The 21,662-nt window shown below is 40.2% G+C and overlaps 1 protein-coding gene across 2 annotated transcripts in view; it reads right to left on the reverse strand.

The window, feature by feature from the left end:
- The window catches only part of Wdr7 (WD repeat domain 7), a 273,057-nt gene that overhangs the window by 75,183 nt on the left and 176,212 nt on the right, over positions 1-21,662 (reverse strand). For both annotated transcript variants that reach the window (XM_057788617.1, XM_057788616.1), the window contains one exon: positions 2,260-2,446. In XM_057788617.1, the coding sequence (XP_057644600.1) occupies positions 2,260-2,446 (187 nt within the window). The remainder of the gene's footprint in view (positions 1-2,259; positions 2,447-21,662) is intronic.

Genomic DNA, 21,662 nt, shown 5'->3' on the forward strand with positions numbered 1-21,662 from the left:
TTTAAAATACTTAAAATGTTCTAAACACTCCTCTTAAGTTTTTTGCAAATATAAGCTCACTTTAGTTAGCATCGGCCTTTTGAAACAGACACTTTAATCCCATTCATGTAGCTAGGGAGACCTAGAAGTGGCATTAGAAAACATGGAGGTGTAACCAGAGGAGTAAGAGGAAAGCAGCTGACTAGTGTTGTAGAATATTATTTAAGGTATGTTACATTTGTTTATGTTCTGTGATATTTAATGATGGAAAGAAGTGTTGCTTTTGCTTAGGCTGCATTTGTTTAACTCTGTGAAGCTGTGTTACTCTGCCTGTCTAAAACACCTGAATGGTCTAATAAAGAGCTGAGCAGCCAATAGCAAGGCGGGAGAAAGGATAGGCAGGACTGGCAGGTAGAGAGGATAAATAGGAGAACCCTGACTGAAGAGGAGAAAGAATGAACAAGGAGAGGAAGATGTCAGGGTCCAGCTACCCTGTCTCACCACCAGTCACAGAGTAAGAGTGAAAGTAAGAGATACATAAGTTAAAAAAGGAAAAAGGCCAAAAGGGAAAGGTAGATGGGATAATTTAAGTTAAGAAAAGCTGGCTAGAAACAAGTCAAGGCATTTATAAGTAATAATAGCTGTCTCTGTATGTGATTTATTTGCAAACTGGATAGTGAGACGACCCCCCCCCAAAAAAATCCAACAATCTCGGTTTGCAGTGAATACCCTCCTACCAGTTAAGGCGGGGGATAGGTTTCCACTTAGTGCACTTAGCACATCTAACAGAAGGACAGTAGGCCCCCAGCGTGCTGTAACTGGAGGGAACCGTGCATAAGGGAAAGCAGCCAGGAAGCAATGAGCAGATCATTTTAGTTCTAAAAGGGCCAACAATAACAACACTGGCATGTCAGTCATTTCTCACAGAGATGTATCATGGATCAGTCGAGGAATTTCTACCACTTTCTATTCACTAGAATGAGATACTTTAAAAAGTAGATGGAAAAATGCAAAGTTTGTTTGCACAGTGCTGCTGCTGATGAAAATTCAGCCACTATGAAAAACTGTTATGTGACTCCTGGAAAATTTAAACATGAAATTATAAGTTCTAGTAATTCCACTTTGAAAATGAAAATGAGTTCTCACATAACCACTTATACATGGGTGTTCACAATAGCTCTGCTCACAAGACCAAAAGGCAGAAAATAGCACATGTCTATCAACAGATAAACAAGACACTTTCTAACCACAGGTAGAATGGTATTCAGCTAAAATACAAAATAAAACAGTCAAATACTACAATACAAATGGACTCTGTAAGAGGGATAAGTGAAAGAAGGGAATCATAAAAGACTACAGGATGCGTGGCTTCATTTCTGTGAACTACCTAGGACAAGGAAATTTCAGAAAGGCTGAAGATCATTGTTCCTAAGGCAGGCAGGCAGAGCAACAGGGAGAAAGGCACCTACCTGGGGCTAGCACTATTGGGAACTACGAAGCTGTTATGACTGGACACTGTCAGCTTACTTTTGCCGACAATCACCAACTTTATGTCACTTGCACAATACACCCCAGAGACAGCTGTTTTCCTGGGTCAGGAGACTGGGTCCTGAGACAGCACCAATGCCCATTGCATACCACAACCCCTAGGCGGCTCATCAGCACACATTCCCACTCATTTCAGGCTCTCAACTCTTTCTGTACATTTTCATCTTCTGTTGCTCTTAAAGTGATGATTATGGCCTATTAAAAAGTTAATGCATTTCATTTACTTAGTGAATGTGTGTGTGCATGCATACACACACGAGCACATGCAAATGAATTGTATCAGTGAAGGTCATAGGACAACTTGCAACCTACCTTCCCAACTCCAAATTGTCTAGTTCAATCTTCTATTACTAAAACAGTTTTGATCTAGGACCAATTATGTATATCATTTTCCCTATAAATATGTTTACACAATTATTAATCAGTAATGCCTCAAGGTATAATAAACGCAATTTGAAAATTATGTAATAGATCATTATCTTAAGGCTTTATCTCAATTTTCTATTTTCTGTTGAGTTTATATTTTTTTTGTGTGTGTTTATTTTTCAAGACACTGTATAGCCCTATCTGGCTTTGAACTTGCCGCAATCCTCCTGACTTGGCATCCTGAGTGCTGTGGCTACAAGCGTGGCCATCGTGCCCAGTAGATTTACTGCTGATTACACACACAGTTTCTAAAGTACAACCAACACCTCCAACAACAACACCTGAACCCACTGGGATCACACATACTTGGCAAGTTGTTTCTCAGCATCTGCACACAGCTCCAGAAGCCCCATCAGCACAGCGGACACATCCATGTAAGGCTCCCACACAGTGAACCCTCGCCCAATCAGGTCAATGGCAGTTCTCCGGATGGTGCTGTGAGGAGGAAGCTTGGGACTTGGTGGCTGTAGCAGAAGAAATGTCAGTGCTTTACCTAAAAAAAAAAAAAAAAAAAAAAAAAAAAATCAGAATATTAAGTATACTTTGAAAATATAAGTATACTTCAATTTTTCCCAAAAGGGTTTGAACAATAAACCCCTAAGAGATTTTAAGCTTATACTTTGTTTAGCCCTATATTTTCAAGAGGAAAACTTAGACTACATACAACATTTTACAGTATATTAAGTGCTTAATTATATAACAATTATATATAAATATATACTTCTATATTTAAACATGAGTGACCTAGCTCCCGATGCTCCATTCAAATCAGAATCACAAATTAATGATGGTTCCAAAAGTGTAACCTTTCTATTGTATCTAACACAGGTAATGGGCAAACATGCCCATCTTTAGATGGGCTCGTCTTTAAAGGCATTATCAGTGGAGGGGCTACAGAAGGCACTATGTGAGATTTGAGGTTTGAGACATTTCTTTCCACATTCTGGTACACTTATAATACCATTCTTCACACAAGTTTATTATATAAATAATAGTAGCATAACAGAATTTCTAAGTCTGATGTAGCCATCTAACTTTGGATCTGCATGTTCCCTTGTATACTGAAGGCTGAGCCTAGTGACAGGTTGTTCACCAAAGCTCAGAGGCCATTAACTACAAAGGACCATTCACTTTAAAAGGCACCTTGACACTCAAAAGGGGAACCACTAGAAATCATGGGGATTTAACTAATTAATATATTCATTCATTAGGGTTTTTTTGTTTGTTTGTTTTTGTTTTTGACAGATTCTCTGTGTGAGGCCCTGACTGTCTAAGAACTCACCATGTAGACCAGGCTGGCTGGCCTCAAAGGCACAGACATCTGCCTCTCTGCCTCCCAGGTGATGGAATTAAAGGCATATGTCATCACCTGAGGCTAAGAAAACTAATTTTGAAGAGCTTCTTTTGTTTGTTCTCCGAAGGAGAAGTTACAAAGCAGTTCTGGAATTGTAGCACAAGAACCTGCTGAGCCAGGGAGCGCTGGCATCAGGTACACTCTGAGGGAGAAGCAGGCTTTCCTAACCTTTAGAGCCTCGGTATCCTTGTCTATAAAGTGGCAATGACAGCTTTCTCTGATGAAAGGTCCACGTGTGGACTGTGCTTATGCTACAGAATGGATTCCCAGAGAACTACCCTAGTAAGTGCTCAAAACACGGCATGCGGGGTTCATAAAGAACACTATCAGTTAGTGCCCACTTTCCTACGTTCCTTCCTTCCTTCCTTCCTTCCTTCCTTCCTTCCTTCCTTCCTTCCTTCCTTCCTTCCTTCCTTCCTTCTCTTATTACTTATTGTGTGTGTGGATCACATCAGAGACAACTTCTGGGAGACAGTTCTCTCCTACTATGAGAGTGCTGGGAAGCAAATTCAAGTGAGCAGGCTTGGAAGCAAGAGCCTTTCCTGCTGAGTCATCTCACTGACCCAATGCACCCATTTTCTTAAAAGTGTATACCTGACACAAAAATTAACTATTTATTCTTAAATAGTCAACTACTGGGTAGAATGGCTTGAAATGGAGGTGAAAGGGAAAAATTCTATTAGACTGAGTCTACGGCTGCATTCTGTATCTGGTGGTTCTGAACTTCTCAGTCACAGAACCTTTTAAATGAAATGCGAATACATGCAATGGAATTTTATTCAGTTATAAAGAAAAATAAGATCATGACATTTGCAAGAAAATGGATGGAAATGGAAAGCACATTAAGTGAAATAACTCAAATTCAGAAAAAAAATACCACAAATTTCTCTTAGATTCTAATTTTTATACATGTGTCTAGAGGTGTGGGTGGAGCTCATAAAACTAGAAAAGGAAGCATCAAAGTAGAAAAAGATGTTCTTGGGAGGCAGGGAGAGTAACAGATCACCTGTGACTTAAAAGAGAAGGGAGGCTAGCTCTTGCCTATAAAGCTTGACAACCTGAGTTTGGCCCTTTGGCATAGGGAAGCTGTCCTCTGACACTGTCTACATGCTGTGGCCTGGGAAGGCTCTGCTCCCACCCATACCCCACACCTCCACACAACAAACAAACAACAGGGGTGCTATAAGGAAGGGAGGAAGACCAGCAGAGGGGAATTAGCAGAACAGAGGAAAGGAACGCGGCAAGAGCATCATCATCATCAACAACAAAAGAACACATGAAAGTACCACAACAAAATCAATACTTAAGAAAAAGAAAACTTGTTAAACACACACACACACACACACACACACACACCTGGTAGTTACCAAATCATTTCCCCTAAAACACTACATACATAGACACAGCCACCAATTCTGTGTCAGAATGACAAAGCAGCCATGACCATGGGTTCACTACTCATGCATAAAACTAAAAAAGTAAAGTATACTCAGAAGGTCTTTGAGGGGAAAAAAGAATCCCCCTGTAAATACTTCACAAGGGAGTTATCCATGTTCAACCACATCAATGAACTAGTAAACCTTTATGCTTTGGTTTCAGAACAAAGAATTAACATATTCCTTTAAAAAAAAAAAGTAGTCCACTATTCTTTATACACTGGCCATGTCTTTCAAACATGTCTGTGCCATTTCCCCTTTCCTCTGTTAACTGTGCCAGTCTCTTCAGGGCAGGACTGGTATTTCTTGTCCCCCTCTGCATCTTCCAGCTTCCACAGCACAGCACACACTGGTCCCTGCCATGGAATTCAGATCTGCCTCTACTGCAGTGCATTCTGAAAGCAGTCCCTAATTACAGTAAGTCAGAATGCTGGTACAAAATGGCAAGAAAACTGTCACCTTCCTGTTTGTTTTCAGGAAGTTGTAGAAGCTGCAGAGAAACCCATTCTACTAAACCAACAGCAGGAAACACTTCCAGTCTCAGTAGGGCTCCCTCAGGCAAAGAGGAGTAAGTTTCCTAGATACAATGTTTTAAGCATTTCAGCGGTCATCCCCCCTTAAGGCAGGCTGCCACATGTTTTCTGAAGTTTGTCTATGTTGTGGCCTGATGTCCAATGGAATCAGGCATTGGTTCGAGGTTGGTTCAGCTGGTAGCAATGGATCATAGAGTTCCCTAGCTGACTTGAGAAAGAGAGTCCCGCAGATGGAATAGAAAGAGATAGAATAGAAGGATTCTTGGGCCTTTTTGAGCACAGAAGTAAACTGTGGCAGTGTGTGTTTCGCAGTCCTTTGTGATTGTCTCAAGTTTTTAGCTTTAATACTTGTCCCTGAATTTTATTTTATATAGACCGTAAAAGAAATCATATTACATGGCACCCAATATGGGCCCCATTTGTTTGTAGGCAGAGTTTTTCTGCCCTGCCAGTCAGCTCTATCCTACATGTTGGCACCCAAATAACAACATAGAGATTTCTTATTAATTATAAATGCTTGCTGATAACTCAGGCTTATTACTAACTGGATCTTATATCTTAAATTAACCATATTTATCTATGGTCCACCACGTGGTGGTACCTCTTTCCAGTATGGCATGTTCATCTCCTGCTTCCCCTGCGTTTGGCTGGTGATTCTGTCCTTCTTCCCAACATTCTCTCAGTCTGGCTCTCCCTCCTAAGCTCTTTCTGCCTAGCTATTGGCCAGTTGGCTCTTTATTAAACCAATGAGGGTAATACACATTCACAGTGTACAAAAGGATTATTCCACAGCATTTCCCCCTCGTCTAAATAAAAAGGAAGGTTTTAACTTTAATATAGCAAAACTATATATAACAAAAACAGTTATCAAGTAAGAATTACAATATCTAGTCAAATTGTATTTGGGCAAAATTAGAGACAATACTCTATTATCTATCTTATTTTTGTCAGTCTGAAGTTTTATACCTAATTTACCTTTTATCATAACAAAAAACCTTTAATTTATATATTTAATCTTTAACTCCATAAAAGACCCCAGAAGGGTATAATATTACCTAATGACAGGAACATCTGGCTGCCTAGACAGTCACCCAAAGTTAATTTAAGATGTAAGGGCTAATTATTAACAAATATAAGCTATCAGCTGAGCATTTATAGTTAGTAAGTTCTGTGTGATTATTTGGGAGTTGGTTGGCAGACAGAACTAACTGGTAGAACAGCAGAACTCCACCTATACACATGAGTACTAAGTGAAGGACCTGGGCTACTCTCTAAGGGCCTTGATCTAGAGATGCTGAGGACAGCTTCCTCACAACTCAGATATATTCATTCTGAGAAAAACAACAACACAAACAAATAACAACAACAAAACAATAAAAGACTGGCTACTTGGTATTTCCTATCACTGTTCTGGTGTGGTAGGAAGGGCAACCTGGAAGAGGTGGCCACATGACCTTGAATGAAACGGCAGGAAGGAGAAACCAGCAAGGGTTTCTCAGAAGACTCTTATGCCCACAGTGGCCCATCAGAGTGCCTGTTCCTCTCATATGTGGTAGTGACCAGCCATCAATGGTAAAGATGGTGCCTGATGTGAAACACAAGATCTCTGGGGCACCACTGCCCATGCATCAATTCACTCAATGACCTTCTGCAGTTTAAACTGTAGTCTCCAGATAACAAAGATTCCAACCATTATGCCAGGGCAAGTTTCACAGATCTGGGAACCCATGTGAAAAGCATCAAAAGAGAAGAGAGAGAAATGGCTATCTCCACACATGGCTTTAAAGTCTATTAATAAGAATTTTTTTTAATTTTTTATGAGCTGTTTTAGAATTACAAAGACATACAAATGCCAAAATTCTATATCTGTACCAGAGAACTTATTCAAAACAACATACGTAAATCACAGACGTTACAAAGTTATGCTGAATTAACCCTTCTGGTTTCAAGACATGTTGGTCAGTAAAGATGATGAGAACTCTCCTGTGTACCAAGTTTTTTCTTTTGGACCACCAAACAGCTCCCAAAACATGACATAGAAACTTTTTATCAGTCATAAATGCTTGGTCTTCAGTTATGCTCATTTCTGGCTAGCCTTTTTTATTTAACTTAAATTAACCTGCTTCTTTTCATCTACATTTTGCCTGGGGGCTTTTTAACCTTTCTTTCCTTCAGTATATATTACTTTCAGTGCTTCTCATGTCTGTCTGGAAACTGCATGGCTTCTGGCCCCAGGCATCCCCCTCTCTTTCTTCCTTGTGCTCTTCTCCTTCTTCTCTCACTCCCATTCTTTTCAAGCTAAGATTTCTCCTCCTATTTGTTCTCTCTGCATGACAGCCCCACATATCTTTTCTCTGCCCAGCTATTGGCCATTCAGCTTTTTGTTAGGCCAACCAGGTGCTTTAGGCAATCAAGGTGAAACAAATGCAACATAAACATAACAACCTTTACACAGTTAAAGTAATATTTTGCAGTACAAACAAACGTAACACATCTTTGCCTAGTTAAAGTAATATTCCACAACACGCCACAATCTAAATCAGCAATAATGACATCAATGCCCTAGAGGAAATTTAAGTAGGAATTAGCTAATCAGAGGCAAAGGTAAATGGAAGAAAACAGTCAAAGCAAAGCAAAACACAGAAAGATCTGGAACTTACATAGAATTTTGTATGACTCTGAACAGGAAAGTACTATAGGGTATGTTACAAGCAATTTCTGCCACTCCTCCCTGCTTATCTTAGAATGAAATTCTTCCCTCTCTCCCTCCTTCCCTCCCTCCCCCTCTCATCCCCTCCAACACCCCCTCACCTTTCTTCATCCCTCTCTCCCACCCACTTCATGGTGCTAGGGATTGAAGGTAGGCATCACTCATGCTAAACAAATGTTATGCAGTGAGTCATAAACTAAGTATTTAACAAACAACATTCTGCCCTCTGTCACTTATTCTAGCTTCTTTTAGATTTGTTTTTATTCTTAATTACGTGCACAGGTATGGTTGCCTAGAAGTCAGAACAGAGCATTGAATCCCCTACAAGTAGAGTTAAAGGCAATTGTAAGTCTTCCCATGTACAGTTGGGATTCGAACTCAGGCCCGAGCCACATCTCCAGTCTTCAGGTCTCCAGACAAGCGTTTGATATCTCTTTCACGGTATTTTTACTTGGTCATTTATTTCCAACCGGATCTATATCAAACACTCCCTTGGTCATGTGAAACTGTGAAAAGGCCTTCCTTCCCTGGCACAGGCATAGCACAGCGCTGCATTCACAGCTGCAGCTTGGCAAACCCTGCTTTAAGTCGTATGTGTGCAGCACAGTCAGCCATCCTGCTTTCCAAGTCCCCTACAAACCTGTCTTAGCCCATGGCCCGGTTCCCAGAATTCTAAGATAAAATGAGAAAAATATCAACAATAAGGTATCTATCTTAAAAGAAAAGTTATTAAATGAAAAAGAATGCTTATTTGAGGTGATAAAGGGATTATTACTTTCTTGGTAAAATTATCTTCTTAACATTGTAATGGAATATAGACATTTTCAAAACCATTATATACAAAAGTATTTTCTAATGTTGGTATCAGACAAAAGAAAAAACTTGAAACAGGTCTAAATTTCCTCAAACGTAATTAGATATAATTCTATAAATTTTACTGGTTCATGATACTTCAAACACTGCAAACCACAGCCACTTAGAGAGAGGAACTAAAAAGAAATGCTATCTCTATGACTCACAAATACTAAGCCCTACTCCTGGCCACTGGCTCTGGACTGCACACGCCAAGGGGCTCTACCCCAACTCACCACAGACTAAAATTATACATTGCTTTGTGCAACCTGGAGCCACAACCAAGGTCAAATGATGGAATTCTTAGCTTTCCCTCCCTGTAAGTGGTACAGACGGCGACAGCTTTACAGTGAGAATTCAGCATGCAGCTCGTCACCATCACCTCTGTGCAGCTGAGTGTACAAACACAATGCCAACTTCAGCCAGGCACTCAGCCCAGGAGAACGAAATAAAAGCTGAACATACAGAAGTCCAGCACTGGATAAATCACAATTAACTCAGAGCCTCTGGCTGTTGAGAAAATTCTGTCAACATACAGCCAACAGTGATATCAATAGCTAATATTTTAGTGCAATTTTACCTTATTTCTTGGTGTTTGAAGGATATCAACTTTAATCTTAATCATTTTGAAAAGTGCTATAGGAGCAATGGCTCAAGAAAACGTTTATGCTTTGCTCTGTCAGTAAAACACTAAAACTGAGGAACGGGCTGACACCAGGAAGCCAAGCAGAGCCCCTAGGTGCTGCGCTGAGAAGAGGCAGCGTGGCCCCCTCATTGCCTTGTCACAAGGAATACTATTCAAGCAGAAACTGAACAGCATTCAATTCACTTCAATTCAATCAAAAATAAAAATCCCAAAACAACAACAAAAACCAAAAATAAATAAATAAAATCAACAGTGCTTATATTTTGTAGTTGTCTCCCTAGTTACAATGGCTTTTCAAAAATAAATATACAAATCATAGCTCACAGGCACATGAATGCCTTTGTGCTGTAATGATATTACAGAGATGCTTAATGAATTTGTATTCTGAAACATGTATTTATCACAAAACACAGACTCGATTTATTAAACAATGTTATATATATAGTACATGAAAACGTTTCATTAGCTGAAAAGACATAGCTAAGCTATACACTTCTATGGACATCAGGTATTATTTTCATCATCGTTTGTTTAATAACATCCATATACTACTGTTTCACTTTTGCCCACTGACTGAACCTCACAGTGAGACCTTCCGTTCCACACAGCACATCACAAACACAAGAGGCACGTAGAAAAGCCAGCTTGTTTAGTCCACATAGGATACACACACCCCACATACCCACCCTGCCTGCTACACACAATAGCACATCACCAGAGTGTTTATGTCCACAGCCAATTTAGCAGATCCCACCAAGACAGAAACTTAATTCTATAGTACTGGTCTGCTCAGTTTGTGTAGAATGTCACTAAACAAGAAAAGGTCTTTGCAAAAGTGTGAAACCAGTGACATTCTGCCCAGACTCTCATTTGTAATTTTTTCAAACCTTTCACGGTAATTTTGCCCAAGACTTATCATCCTTTCTTGTTTGAAACCTGAAGAGCTCACAGGACTCCTGTGCTTACCTACGCTGTGTCTAGCACTCACTGCCATAAGCACTCTAGCGGTCCGCACCCTGCCAGCAAGAGCCAGCTGCACTGGGTAACTATAGGCTGCAGAAGAAGGGAGGACAATGTAAGAGAGGGGAGGAGGCATCAAAATCAGAGCAGCTCTGGGTTTTATGGCAGAAGCTTCAGTTGTACGCAACCAACACTGATGGGAAAATATTAGCCAGAAAGAAAATATTCAAGAATTAAAAATTAAAACTGAACACAGCATCAAATCAGACTTCAGCAAGGGAAAATTAAATGATATTTTCTTATTGGTTTAAAACATGATTAACACTTCACAGCATTTTTCTACATGGCTTCAGAGACCAAACCCTACTACCATCATAGCTACTGGAAGGAGACATAATAATGATCTCTGCTCCGCTCCCTCCCATACTGGGCAACAGTCCTAGTTACAACAACCTCATTTAGCAGACTTGGAATCATGGATGAAGAAACAGCCACTAACTGTCCACTAACTGCAGAGAAGGAAAAGGGGTCATTTTTAAAAAATACTTTAATTAATAGCTCAATTACAGGGAAATTCCTGAGGGAAGGAATATTATATACACTTTAAACCAAATGAATTTATTATGATTTATGCCATTACAATGAGTGCAAAATGAATAAATAATGATTGGCCACTTATTTCAAAGTGTAACCTAGTGAATGAAGCCTTTTCCCACTTGCTTTGCCCATCAAAGAACAGGGACGGCAGAGTGCCAAGAGAATTCTATTTCTTTGCTTCACACATTCTGGGGATTCCAACACACTGCATCACACAGGTACTTAATATGATTAAAAAATGATGCTAATATGTGTTCATTGTAAGTATGGCATAATTAGGAAACACTTTAATAACTAGGTGCTGGAGGCACAGGCCTTTAATACCAGACTTAGGAAGCAGAGGCAGGAGGAGTTCTGTGAGTTCCTGGCCAGGGTTACATAACAAGACTTTGTCTCAAAAACAAATAAGCCAAACAATAGACACACACACTCCCAGGCAATCGTACAGTGTAAAAAATAAGTCATCATTTCTTTTGATTAAAGGATTAAATGATCCACTTTGAAATAGTTACTAGTTTCCTTTCTTATAATGAAGAGTATAAATTCAAGGTCTTTTGGATATAAAGTACAATTTTGTCCTTGTCTTACTGAAGGTCAAATTAACAAAGCTGTACCACATAGGGGAATTCAGTCCCATTTTGCTTTGGTATAACTCATTTTGGACAACAGACTAAAATATGAGATAGTCTGGCCATCCTACCAACACAGGGGTACTGCCCAGTGCACATGGCCTTCCACCTAAGACAAGCAGAAAGGGCCAGTGGTTGAGAAGTTGTGGGTCATCAATGAAGAACAGAAGTGGATGTTTACAAGATCAGAGACCTCTTAAAAATCTATAGTCCACTGAATGTTGGCCAATCCAAACTTTTCTTTCTTCTTCTCTCAGCAGGTGAAGGGCTCCTGTAGGACTCATCGATGAGAGGGCAGGAAGGAGGTAGGGAAGGGACCCCACTGATGAAGCGCTGGTTCATGCCCTTCACAGCTAATTATCTTTTCATGAGCAGTCTCACTGAGGGCAGGAAATGAGCCAGGTACTACTTCCCGTCCCAAATTTTAGGCTTCTACAATGCTTCTGTAAGAGCCAGATGACCCCACAGATACATCAAGTACTACAAGTGCTGGGCAGAAGAACAAAGCACAGCAGCCGAGGAAGTGAGGGAAAGAGCAGGGAAGAAGATGGCTCGGAGCTTGAGCAGAGTTAGAGAAATTCATGACTGCTTTAGGAGAAGCACAAAAGGTCTGAGGAAAATGCCTGCCCAGGACGCCTGGGACAGTGAAAACCTCAGTGTAGCTGCATGGCAGTGAACAGGGGGAGGAGCAGCAGGACATGCGGGCATAGGAGAAGTCACACAACGGACTGTGCAGGGTTCTTCAAATGTGGGCTTTACTCTAAGTGCCATGAGGAACTCTGGGGGATATGGGGAGCAGAGTGGCCTTGTCTTGTTTCACAGTGGGAAAAAGCTGGTGCTGTGCACAGAACACATTATACATGGTCGGGGAAAAGGTGACATTAGGAAGGCCACATGGGAAAAGCTTCCAAAGACTCAATAAAAGATAGCAGACCAGCAAGAACTGCAGGAATTGTGGAGGTTAAAAGTTGTTTTAATGGCAGACCATAGGGGATTCATTTAGGGCTTAGCTATTTTCATGACAGAGAGGAAGTAGGATTCCAAGGATTCTGGCACAAACAACTAATGTGAATGACAGTTTACCAAATGCCATAAACCAAAAACAAGTTAACAGCAGAAAGATCATTGTCTGCCTGTTTGTTTATGCAGGGGACAGCGATCTAGTGTAGTTTTGGATATTTCTCTTTGCCTCTCTCCCCATTACCCCTCTCTCTGTATATGTATGCATTGTTTATGTACATGTATGTGCCATGACACACATGTGGAGGCCAACGGACAACCTTGGTGCTCACCTTCCACATTGTTTGGGACAGGGTCTCCTATTGTTTTAACTGCAGACAAGGTTCTAAGGACTATTTCTGTCTTTGCCTTCCATCTCCATACACCAGTGCTGGGATTATAGGTGTGTGTCAGCAGGCCTGGCTTTTAGGTCCATTCTGGGGAGTCCAGCACATCATGCTGTACAGCAAGTGCTAGCCATCCGTCCAGCCCAACTGTGGACACCTGAGGGTATGTGAGGACCATGAGTGAAACCATTATGTGTGCCTTGGAATAATGTGATGGTTATAAGGTATGTTAAGGAGCCAGTCACACACAAAGCAATTCTACTATGACAAACTTAAGGCAGGCTCTAATACATTAATGAACCAGCCCTAAGCTGTAAGTCCTGAAGGTGCCCAATGGACAAGACAAGAACTAGAACTTTAGAGGCAGCCCTACCCCATGCCCAAGACATGGCATCTCAAATCACTGTACTGATTTCCAGTGGCAACAGGGCTTTGAGACTGGTTTACTATAACACGGAATATTTGAAAGGCAATCGCATGTAGACATCTTAATTGCCAAGTGCCTTACAGCCGCTGGCTCCGCTCCTCACAGGGTGGGTTGTTAGCTGAATTCCTGGATATGTGGGTTTAGGTATAAAAACTAAGGCTAGATTTTAATCTGGAAAACAACCATTTATTTGCGCAAAGAATGAACATAAATGTAAGAGAACTTTTAAATACCAAAACAGAGTCAGTGGCCAAAGAGGCGAGAGTAGATGCTACCTCGAAACCATGAGAAGGAAGTTTCAGGTTCCAACAGAGCTAGAACGGTCACGAGTGACAACTGACTGACAAAAAGGCTAAAATGTGATAATGGGATTTGCCACTGTGTAAGTTATTGGTGATGTTAATATGGTTTCAGTAGAGTGAAAGGTGATACTTAATATATAGATTATATATAATATATAATTAATATATAATATATCCAAATGAAAATATTTTTACTTCCTGTGCTGATGATTCCCATGAGTACTCATAATAACTTGTTGACCACGAAGCCTACTACTGGTAGAGAAGGGTGGGTAAGTGCAAGCACTCGAGTTTATGTTCTGTACACACGTTCATCAGCCATCTGTGGACCTCATCAGCTTTCAGGAGCAGTCAGAGTGAGGCTCTAGCCTTTAATGCAGAGAATGGCCTTTCCAGGATGGATTTCCCTTGTCCTTCCCACCTTACCAAGGTCTGGGTGCCACAGGACTGCCCTTTGATCCTTTCTCATCCAGGTGCTATTAAACATCTGGTGGAGGGGACTTGTCTATTAAATCCCAGAGTTCTGAAGTTACTACTCAATCTGAGGAACATACTCAGTTCTTTTGTCCATTTGCACAACTGTAATATATATAAGAATCCAACTACTATTTTTTTTACCATTCCTTTCTTGTTTATTCCCAAGATCTCATATTTGTATCATATCACAATAAAAAGCATTTCAACTTTTAAGAGACACAGTTCTTAAAAATTCTAACTCTTTAAAAGTTATCTTTTAAAAATTCACTGTCTTTTGTAATGCTGTAAGCCTCTCCAAAATATCCAAAATTACTTTAAAATTACAGTCACTCAGTTGTGGTTCACATGAAATAAAAAACAAGTTAGAGACTTCTTTCAAAAAGGAAGAGCCAGGACAGAGTTGCAGTCAGATCAAAGCAAAACCAAAATCCAATGGTGTAAAGGGCTCAAAGTGAGATATCTGCGATTTGCTCACGATCTTGTGAGCTCCAAAAGGTCTCACCAGCTCCACTTCTCTGGCTCTGCTATCCAAAGCACACATGGTTTGCTCAAGCCAGTTCCCACTCCACGCTTGATGCTGTCCTTGGTAGTTGCTCCATGCACTGGCATCTCCAAAATGCTGGGGTCTCCACTGCAACTTGACTCTATCCCTGCCACGTGATACAAAAACTAAACTTCTCTCCATGACTCCTTTAATTCTGGGGATCAACCAAGGCTGCACCTTTGCCAAAGGTTTCTCCTACCCTCTTACTGTGCCAAGCCTAGGCTGCTTCCCATGACTCCTTCAAGCCTTCCCAACCAATACCACCTGGGAAAATCTTACATATTAAGGAACCCAACTATTATTTAAAAGTACAAGAAACTAGGGGCTGGAGAGATGGTTCAGTGGATAAGAATTCTTGTTGGTCTTTTAGAGAATCCAGGTTTGATTCATAGGCTCTACATGGTGACTCACAGCCATTCATAACTCCAGTTGCAAGGATCTAGGGGTTCCAAAACCCCTCTTGAGACAACCACAAACACTAGGCACATACAAGGGGCCGGCCCATACATATATTTGGGTGCAAATAGTCAAACATATTAAATAAAATTTAAAAGATATAAAATAAAAAATCATATGAAACCAAACAATGATCATCTCTCATAAAACTACTAATGTTAACAAAAGGGAGGGAGAGATCCGCAAAAAAAAAAAAAAAAAAAAAGAAAGAAAGAAAGAAAGAAAGAAAGAAAGAAAGAAAGAAAGAAAAAAGAGTCGGAAGGAGTGAAATACTCCATTATAACATCACAATAGTATCTTCTTTTAAATAGTTCAATCAAGATAATTAAGGAAGTCATACTCTCCTTGCAAGCAATCTTATGATGAGAGTATAAGTGAAGAATAAAGTCTTATGAAAATTACTTGATCTCTTTTCTAACAACAGTAAATCCTGAGCTGGAACAAAGAGCTGCTGCAGGTTAACCCCTCATGGGTATATGGCGGAGACAGCCAAGACTGTACCCACAGCATTTGTTAAAGCCCAAGGAAGCTGTGGCATGCAGACTGAAGCCAGCATACAAGTCCGTTCAGAATTGGTCTAGGTACCGGGAAAAGGACAAACACCGACTTTCTCAATGCATGCACTTTAAACGGCTCCCTTTCTACACATTTATTTTACTGAATGTGAATAAGGGTTGGGGAAGATGGGCAAACAAAAGTCACTTGGCTGCCCGTTTCTCAGTCTGGACATCTTTGTTTAAGCTTTGACTTGGCTTAAATGAACGAATTAATATTGACAAAAACATCAACTAAGCTAATGAGTTGTTAGTTAAAGCAATAAACATGTCACATTAGAGTCAGCGCAGTAAAGAGGTAATTAGCCCTGGGAAGGCCCTGCTGATTGGAGCTGTTGAAGTCCTCTGCTCTTAACCTTTGAGTCCATTATCTAACCCAGAAGTGGTGGCTATGTTAATGGGAACGCTCCAGTAAACACCAGCTCCCTACTCAAGTCTACCCACTGCTCTAGGATGCCAAGGGTGTCAGTGTGCTTACAAGAGCTCCGGGAAAATCTAAACGAGCCTTGGCTATTGGTGCTCAAATAGAGATGGTCAAATGTATTTTAAAATATCCTGGTTTCTCTGTATTTTTTTTTAATAGATGGAGTCTCGGCAATGTATCAAGTAACATAAGCTGTAACAAAGAAAAAGTCATGTCGATCTCAAAAATACCTGAAGCAACCAACATCACAGACTAAAAATCCTAGATGATTTACACTCGTTTAAGAAGAACTGCCCCACGCTGTTACTTCTGGAGAGTGCCGCTTACACAGACCGCCTTAGAGCAGTTCTCTAAGATGCTGCTGCTGGGCCCTTTCACTCGCTTTACGAAGTGAGCTTCAGGATGACTAAAACTAGCAGTTCAGCCTGGAAACCACAAGGAAGGATGAGAAATTTATACGGTTGTAAATCCAGAGCATATCCTGTGAATAAATATCCTTCTCTGGTTTAGTGGCCCTGTCCTGAAAAAAAGCAAAACCATGGGGAAAGCACAACTGGAATCTCACAATACTTATGTGTATTTCTAAAAACATTATCAAGCAGATGCAACATGTTGACATTGCTTATCACAGAATATACAGGCAACTGTGAAGCAGACACTGTTACGTGTGCATATAAACAGACTGACAAATCACTGTTGCGAGATGGGGTTTGTCTTGGGAAATTGGTTTGAATTTTGTTCATAAAAGCAAACAGGGACCTTATATGTGAAGCTCACACTGCTGCTGTTGTCCACTTTGTGTGTCTAATGCCATTTCCTTTTACAGGGGTTAAAGATATTTATTGCCTCCTTATTTGGTGATGGTTGATGAGAGCAAGGGTTTGATGTGCAGTTCCCTGAAGTGTAGTATGTGAGTGGTGTGTGTGTGTGTGTGTTTTAGAGGAAAGAGACAATTGAACATTTACTATACAGTAAATCAATATGTGCTATCTTTTCAGGCTGAGTAATTTTGGAAGGGACAGGAAGCAATTAGATGCTTCATACTGTATTGGCTAATGTATAATTTTAACGTTAAAAACATTTTTTCAAATATAGCTTTTTTCACTAAATCTGCAAAACAGCAACAGATTAATTTGCATCAGTTAATTCTTCAACATAACAAAATATCACTATAATCCAATCTTTATTTTTAATAGACATGAAGGAAGTAGCAGTGTAAGTAAAACTAAGAAATTTATTTTTCTGTTATTTCACTATCATTGACAGCTAAGTAAAACCTTAAACAGGCTACAATACTTGCTTGTTACACACACACACCCAAATCCTTCTAAATCACCTGGGATCAGTAATAAAAAAATAAGACCACAAAATATTGCTAATGCTTTACACCATGATTTAATTTCATACCACCAAATCATGTGTTCATATACTGGAATGTATAACAGAGCAATAGCGCTGCATCATTTAATTGAATTTGTTCTTATACTGGAATGTATAACAAAGCAATAGCGCTGCATCATTCTTGCTGTTCTCACAGACCTGAGAATAATATACAGCACCAAGCCATAGTTTAAAATGTCAGGGTGAAGGCATCACAATGGGGGGGGGGAGGACACAGGTCCATGAAAATCACAACGTACTTCAGAAAATTCAAGTACTTTCTCTCACTCCACACCTTCCTCCTCGGCCTGCTTCCAATTAGAAGGAAAATCCTACCTTCATCTCCCTACAGGCTAAAAAACTATGGGTAAAGCAGAGAGCGCCAAGGTAACTGGAGGTGAGCCCTGGTAAATAGATCTTTTCATCTATTAAGACACTTATCTGGATGAGACCTGTTTCTTGAGTTGACAGTAGTACTCAGTAAGATAACGCACGGCCTGCAAACAGAGGTCAGGCTTTTATAGGTCATACTCCTCTCCTTCCATCGCCTCATTTTAATCATTTAGACCATTTTTAAATTTTTTCAAACATAGAGAAATTCGTTACAACTATTCTTATATTTCAAAGAGGATTTTTTTTAAGTGCAAAACTTGGACATTAATCCTTTTTAAGGCGCCACAGACCATTTCAGCGAACAGTGAGGAAACAACCGTAAACTGGAAGTCAGGCTGAAAGATGCACAAAGGAAATCTGTATTTGCTCCCTGACAGCAGACACAGGCTGTGTATTCACATGTGCTATTTCATTTAATTCTGGAAATAGTTTTTTGAGGAATATAATACTAGTTTAATTTTGGGGGTAGGGGGTGATAAAAGAAATTCGTTGCCAGAAACCATAAACAACACACTATTGGTACTGCCAGAATGAATGAAATTTTCTGACTTGGAATCCTAAGTTCTGTTCAAAGTAGGTATGCTGTTCACATACCTAAACAAAACGTATTATCTAGGTTATATCTTACAATTTTGGATGCTATCTGCAAAGAGGTTTTATGTTTGAAACTTCAGATGAAATACACCTTGAAGTTCTCTCCTGACAGCAATATACTAGATCTTAACAGTCAAGTACCGACTCCTTCCCACATGTATGAAGAGTGGAAGCCTTCGTCAGAACTCCTCCAGGATGCTGGAGGCTGTTCACCTGAAACCCGCTGCATTCACACATCCAAACAAGGCAGGAAAAGGCAGCAGTATCACAACAACTAGTTTCCAGCTTGCCCTTATTAACTCTGGCCTAGTTAAAGTGAGCTAGCAATGCCATTTTTCTTCCTTTCAAAATCTGTAGAGGGTGAATCAAATGTGAAAACGAGATCAATTCTGCTCTGAGACAGTACAGGGGCTCAGCACAAGCCCTGTTTCAGTTATGGAAAGAATCAAACTGTACCAGTCAAGTGCGCACTCATAAAACTTACAGAGGCAGAAAAAAAGAATACGTGTGTCCCCCAAAGCAACAAGGAGATTTCATGGTTACTAAGAGAAACAAAGACTCTGCAAACAGCGTACTGTCCGCTGTGTAGACACTACAGAGACAGCACACTGTTTACCTGCATACATACTACATAGATAGCACACTGCCCACCTGTGTAGATGTGCACATAGCCACTGTCCACATGTGTAGATGTGCACATAGCACACTGCCCACCTGGGTAGATGTGCACAGAGCACACTGCCCACCTGTGTAGATGTGCACATAGCACACTGTCCACTTGTGTAGATGTGCACATAGCCACTGTCCACATGTGTAGATGTGCACACAGCACACTCTCCACCTGTGTAGATGTGTACATAGCACACTGTCCACCTGGGTAGATGTGCACAGAGTACACTGTCCACCTGTGTAGATGTGTACATAGCACACTGTCCACCTGTGTAGATGTGTACATAGCACACTGTCCACATGTGTGGATGTGCAGAGCACACTGTCCACCTGTGTAGGTGTGCACACAGCACACTGTCCACCTGTGTAGATGTGCACAGAGTACACTGTCCACCTGTGTAGATGTGCACAGAGTACACTGTCCACCTGTGTAGATGTGCACAGAGTACACTGTCCACCTGTGTAGATGTGCACAGAGCACACCATTCACCTGTATAGATGTGCACAGAGCACACTGTCCACCTGTGTAGATGTGCACAGAGTACACTGTCCACCTGTGTAGATGTGCACAGAGCACACCATTCACCTGTATAGATGACAACACACTGTCCATCTGTGAAGATGCTACACAAACAGCACTTCTCCACCTGAGAAGATGCTATAATCCGAAAGTCTCTGTCCCATAGAGTTCCTATGCTGAAATCAAATACCCCAAGTAAAAGCATAAAGAATCCGAGACTTTGAGAGGAGATTATGTCATTACTACTGGTATTATATAGACCTCAAATAACCTGTTCAACTTTTCTGTCATACGACGATGTCGAGCAGAAAGTGCTATCTATGAGGTACAAGTCCTCATAATATAGCAAGCCTTCTGGCACTTCGATGGTGAACTTCCTAGCTTCCAAAACTATGAGCAAAAAGTTCATGTGACTTAAAAATGATCTACTCTTGGCCTCCTCTCTAGCACCTCGAGTTACTTTGCAACAAACCCCACTTATAAATATTTCATCATGTCTGTCTTAAAGATTGAGGCATTAAAAAACAACCCACAAAACTATTATCACGTCTGGAATAACAATCAATTCTTTAACTTCGTAGCGTGTCAGAGCTAAGTTGTATCCATTTTTTCCTGTGCCCCTCCCTGCTACCCCACCTCTGTTTCTCCTTTTCTTCATTCTTTCCTTCACTACTTATCTACGCTAATTATAACGTAAATACATGTAAGTTTATAGTTTGTCCTCTACCTATGTCAATTCCCATCTATCGTGGAGTTTCCTTAAGTGTGGCTCTGATGGTCACATGCTTCCAACAGTTTTCCAATGCTCTGACCTCTGTATTCCCACAAAGCAGTTGAGCAGCTTCCACCTGAAGAATGATGCACTTCCAGCAGAAGTTTAGGACGCTGTCTGACTGTCTTAGGGTGGGGTTGGGAACTATAGCCCAGGTCTGTTAATTCATTGTGGGGGGAAAGAACCAAATTTTATCATTCCATCTTAATTTATTGGCTAGAACACTATTCTAAAGAATTCCTGGGGCAGAAGAGATGGCTCAGCACTTTTTGTTTTGGCAGAGGATCAGAGTTCAGGAGTTCAGTTCCCAGCACCCACATTGGGCAGCTCACCTGTAATTCCAGCTTCTGGGGATCTGACACCTTCTTCTGGCTTCCGCAGGTTGCTACACATACAGTTCCCTGTCTTTCTGTCTATCTCTTTTTCACATATACTCACAAATTAATAACATTCTTAAATATTTTAAAGGCATGACAGAATTTCCTCTCCCTGCCAACTGATTAAACCAAGGCACACTCCCATAAAAACATAGAATAAATGTTTATTTCCACTTACTTGCTCATTTCCAAAGTAACAAGGTAATTCCTTAAATCATTACTAAAATGACATTGAAGTGTATATGTCCCCAGCAAACCTGGTATCATTTTTAACTTGGGATCAAAGTGAATTTGATGTTTCTGCTTGACTTCACTGAAGTGTTATTCATGTTTTTAAAGTAAATAAAGTACTCATGTTTTTAAAGTAAATAAGTAAATATAGCTTATACTGCTCATAGAAATTGATAAATTGCTTCTAAATTGAAAGTCATTGTGCATGGAATTATTTCCACATCAAATTACATTTTCAGCACTTATATGATTTTATATAACACAGAGACATGTTTCTTCACAATAAGTATGAGTAAAATTCAACTAGGTATCATTGCTATTGAAAAAAGATTATATTCTTAACTTTTCAGTTGCCAATGAAGCACTATTAGTTATTCTCTAGCTTTACCCAAATAAAGTAAAAAAAAATTAATTAAAAAATAGATGAAATGAAGAACAATGCTTTCTAAAGCTTTCCTACCATCCAAAAAGGAACTCATATAATGCACAAGTTTCACCACGGTTTGGAAAGATATACTTCAAAGTC

This window comes from Chionomys nivalis, chromosome 14, assembly GCF_950005125.1.
Source record: "Chionomys nivalis chromosome 14, mChiNiv1.1, whole genome shotgun sequence".
NCBI classification, from domain to species: domain Eukaryota; kingdom Metazoa; phylum Chordata; class Mammalia; order Rodentia; family Cricetidae; genus Chionomys; species Chionomys nivalis.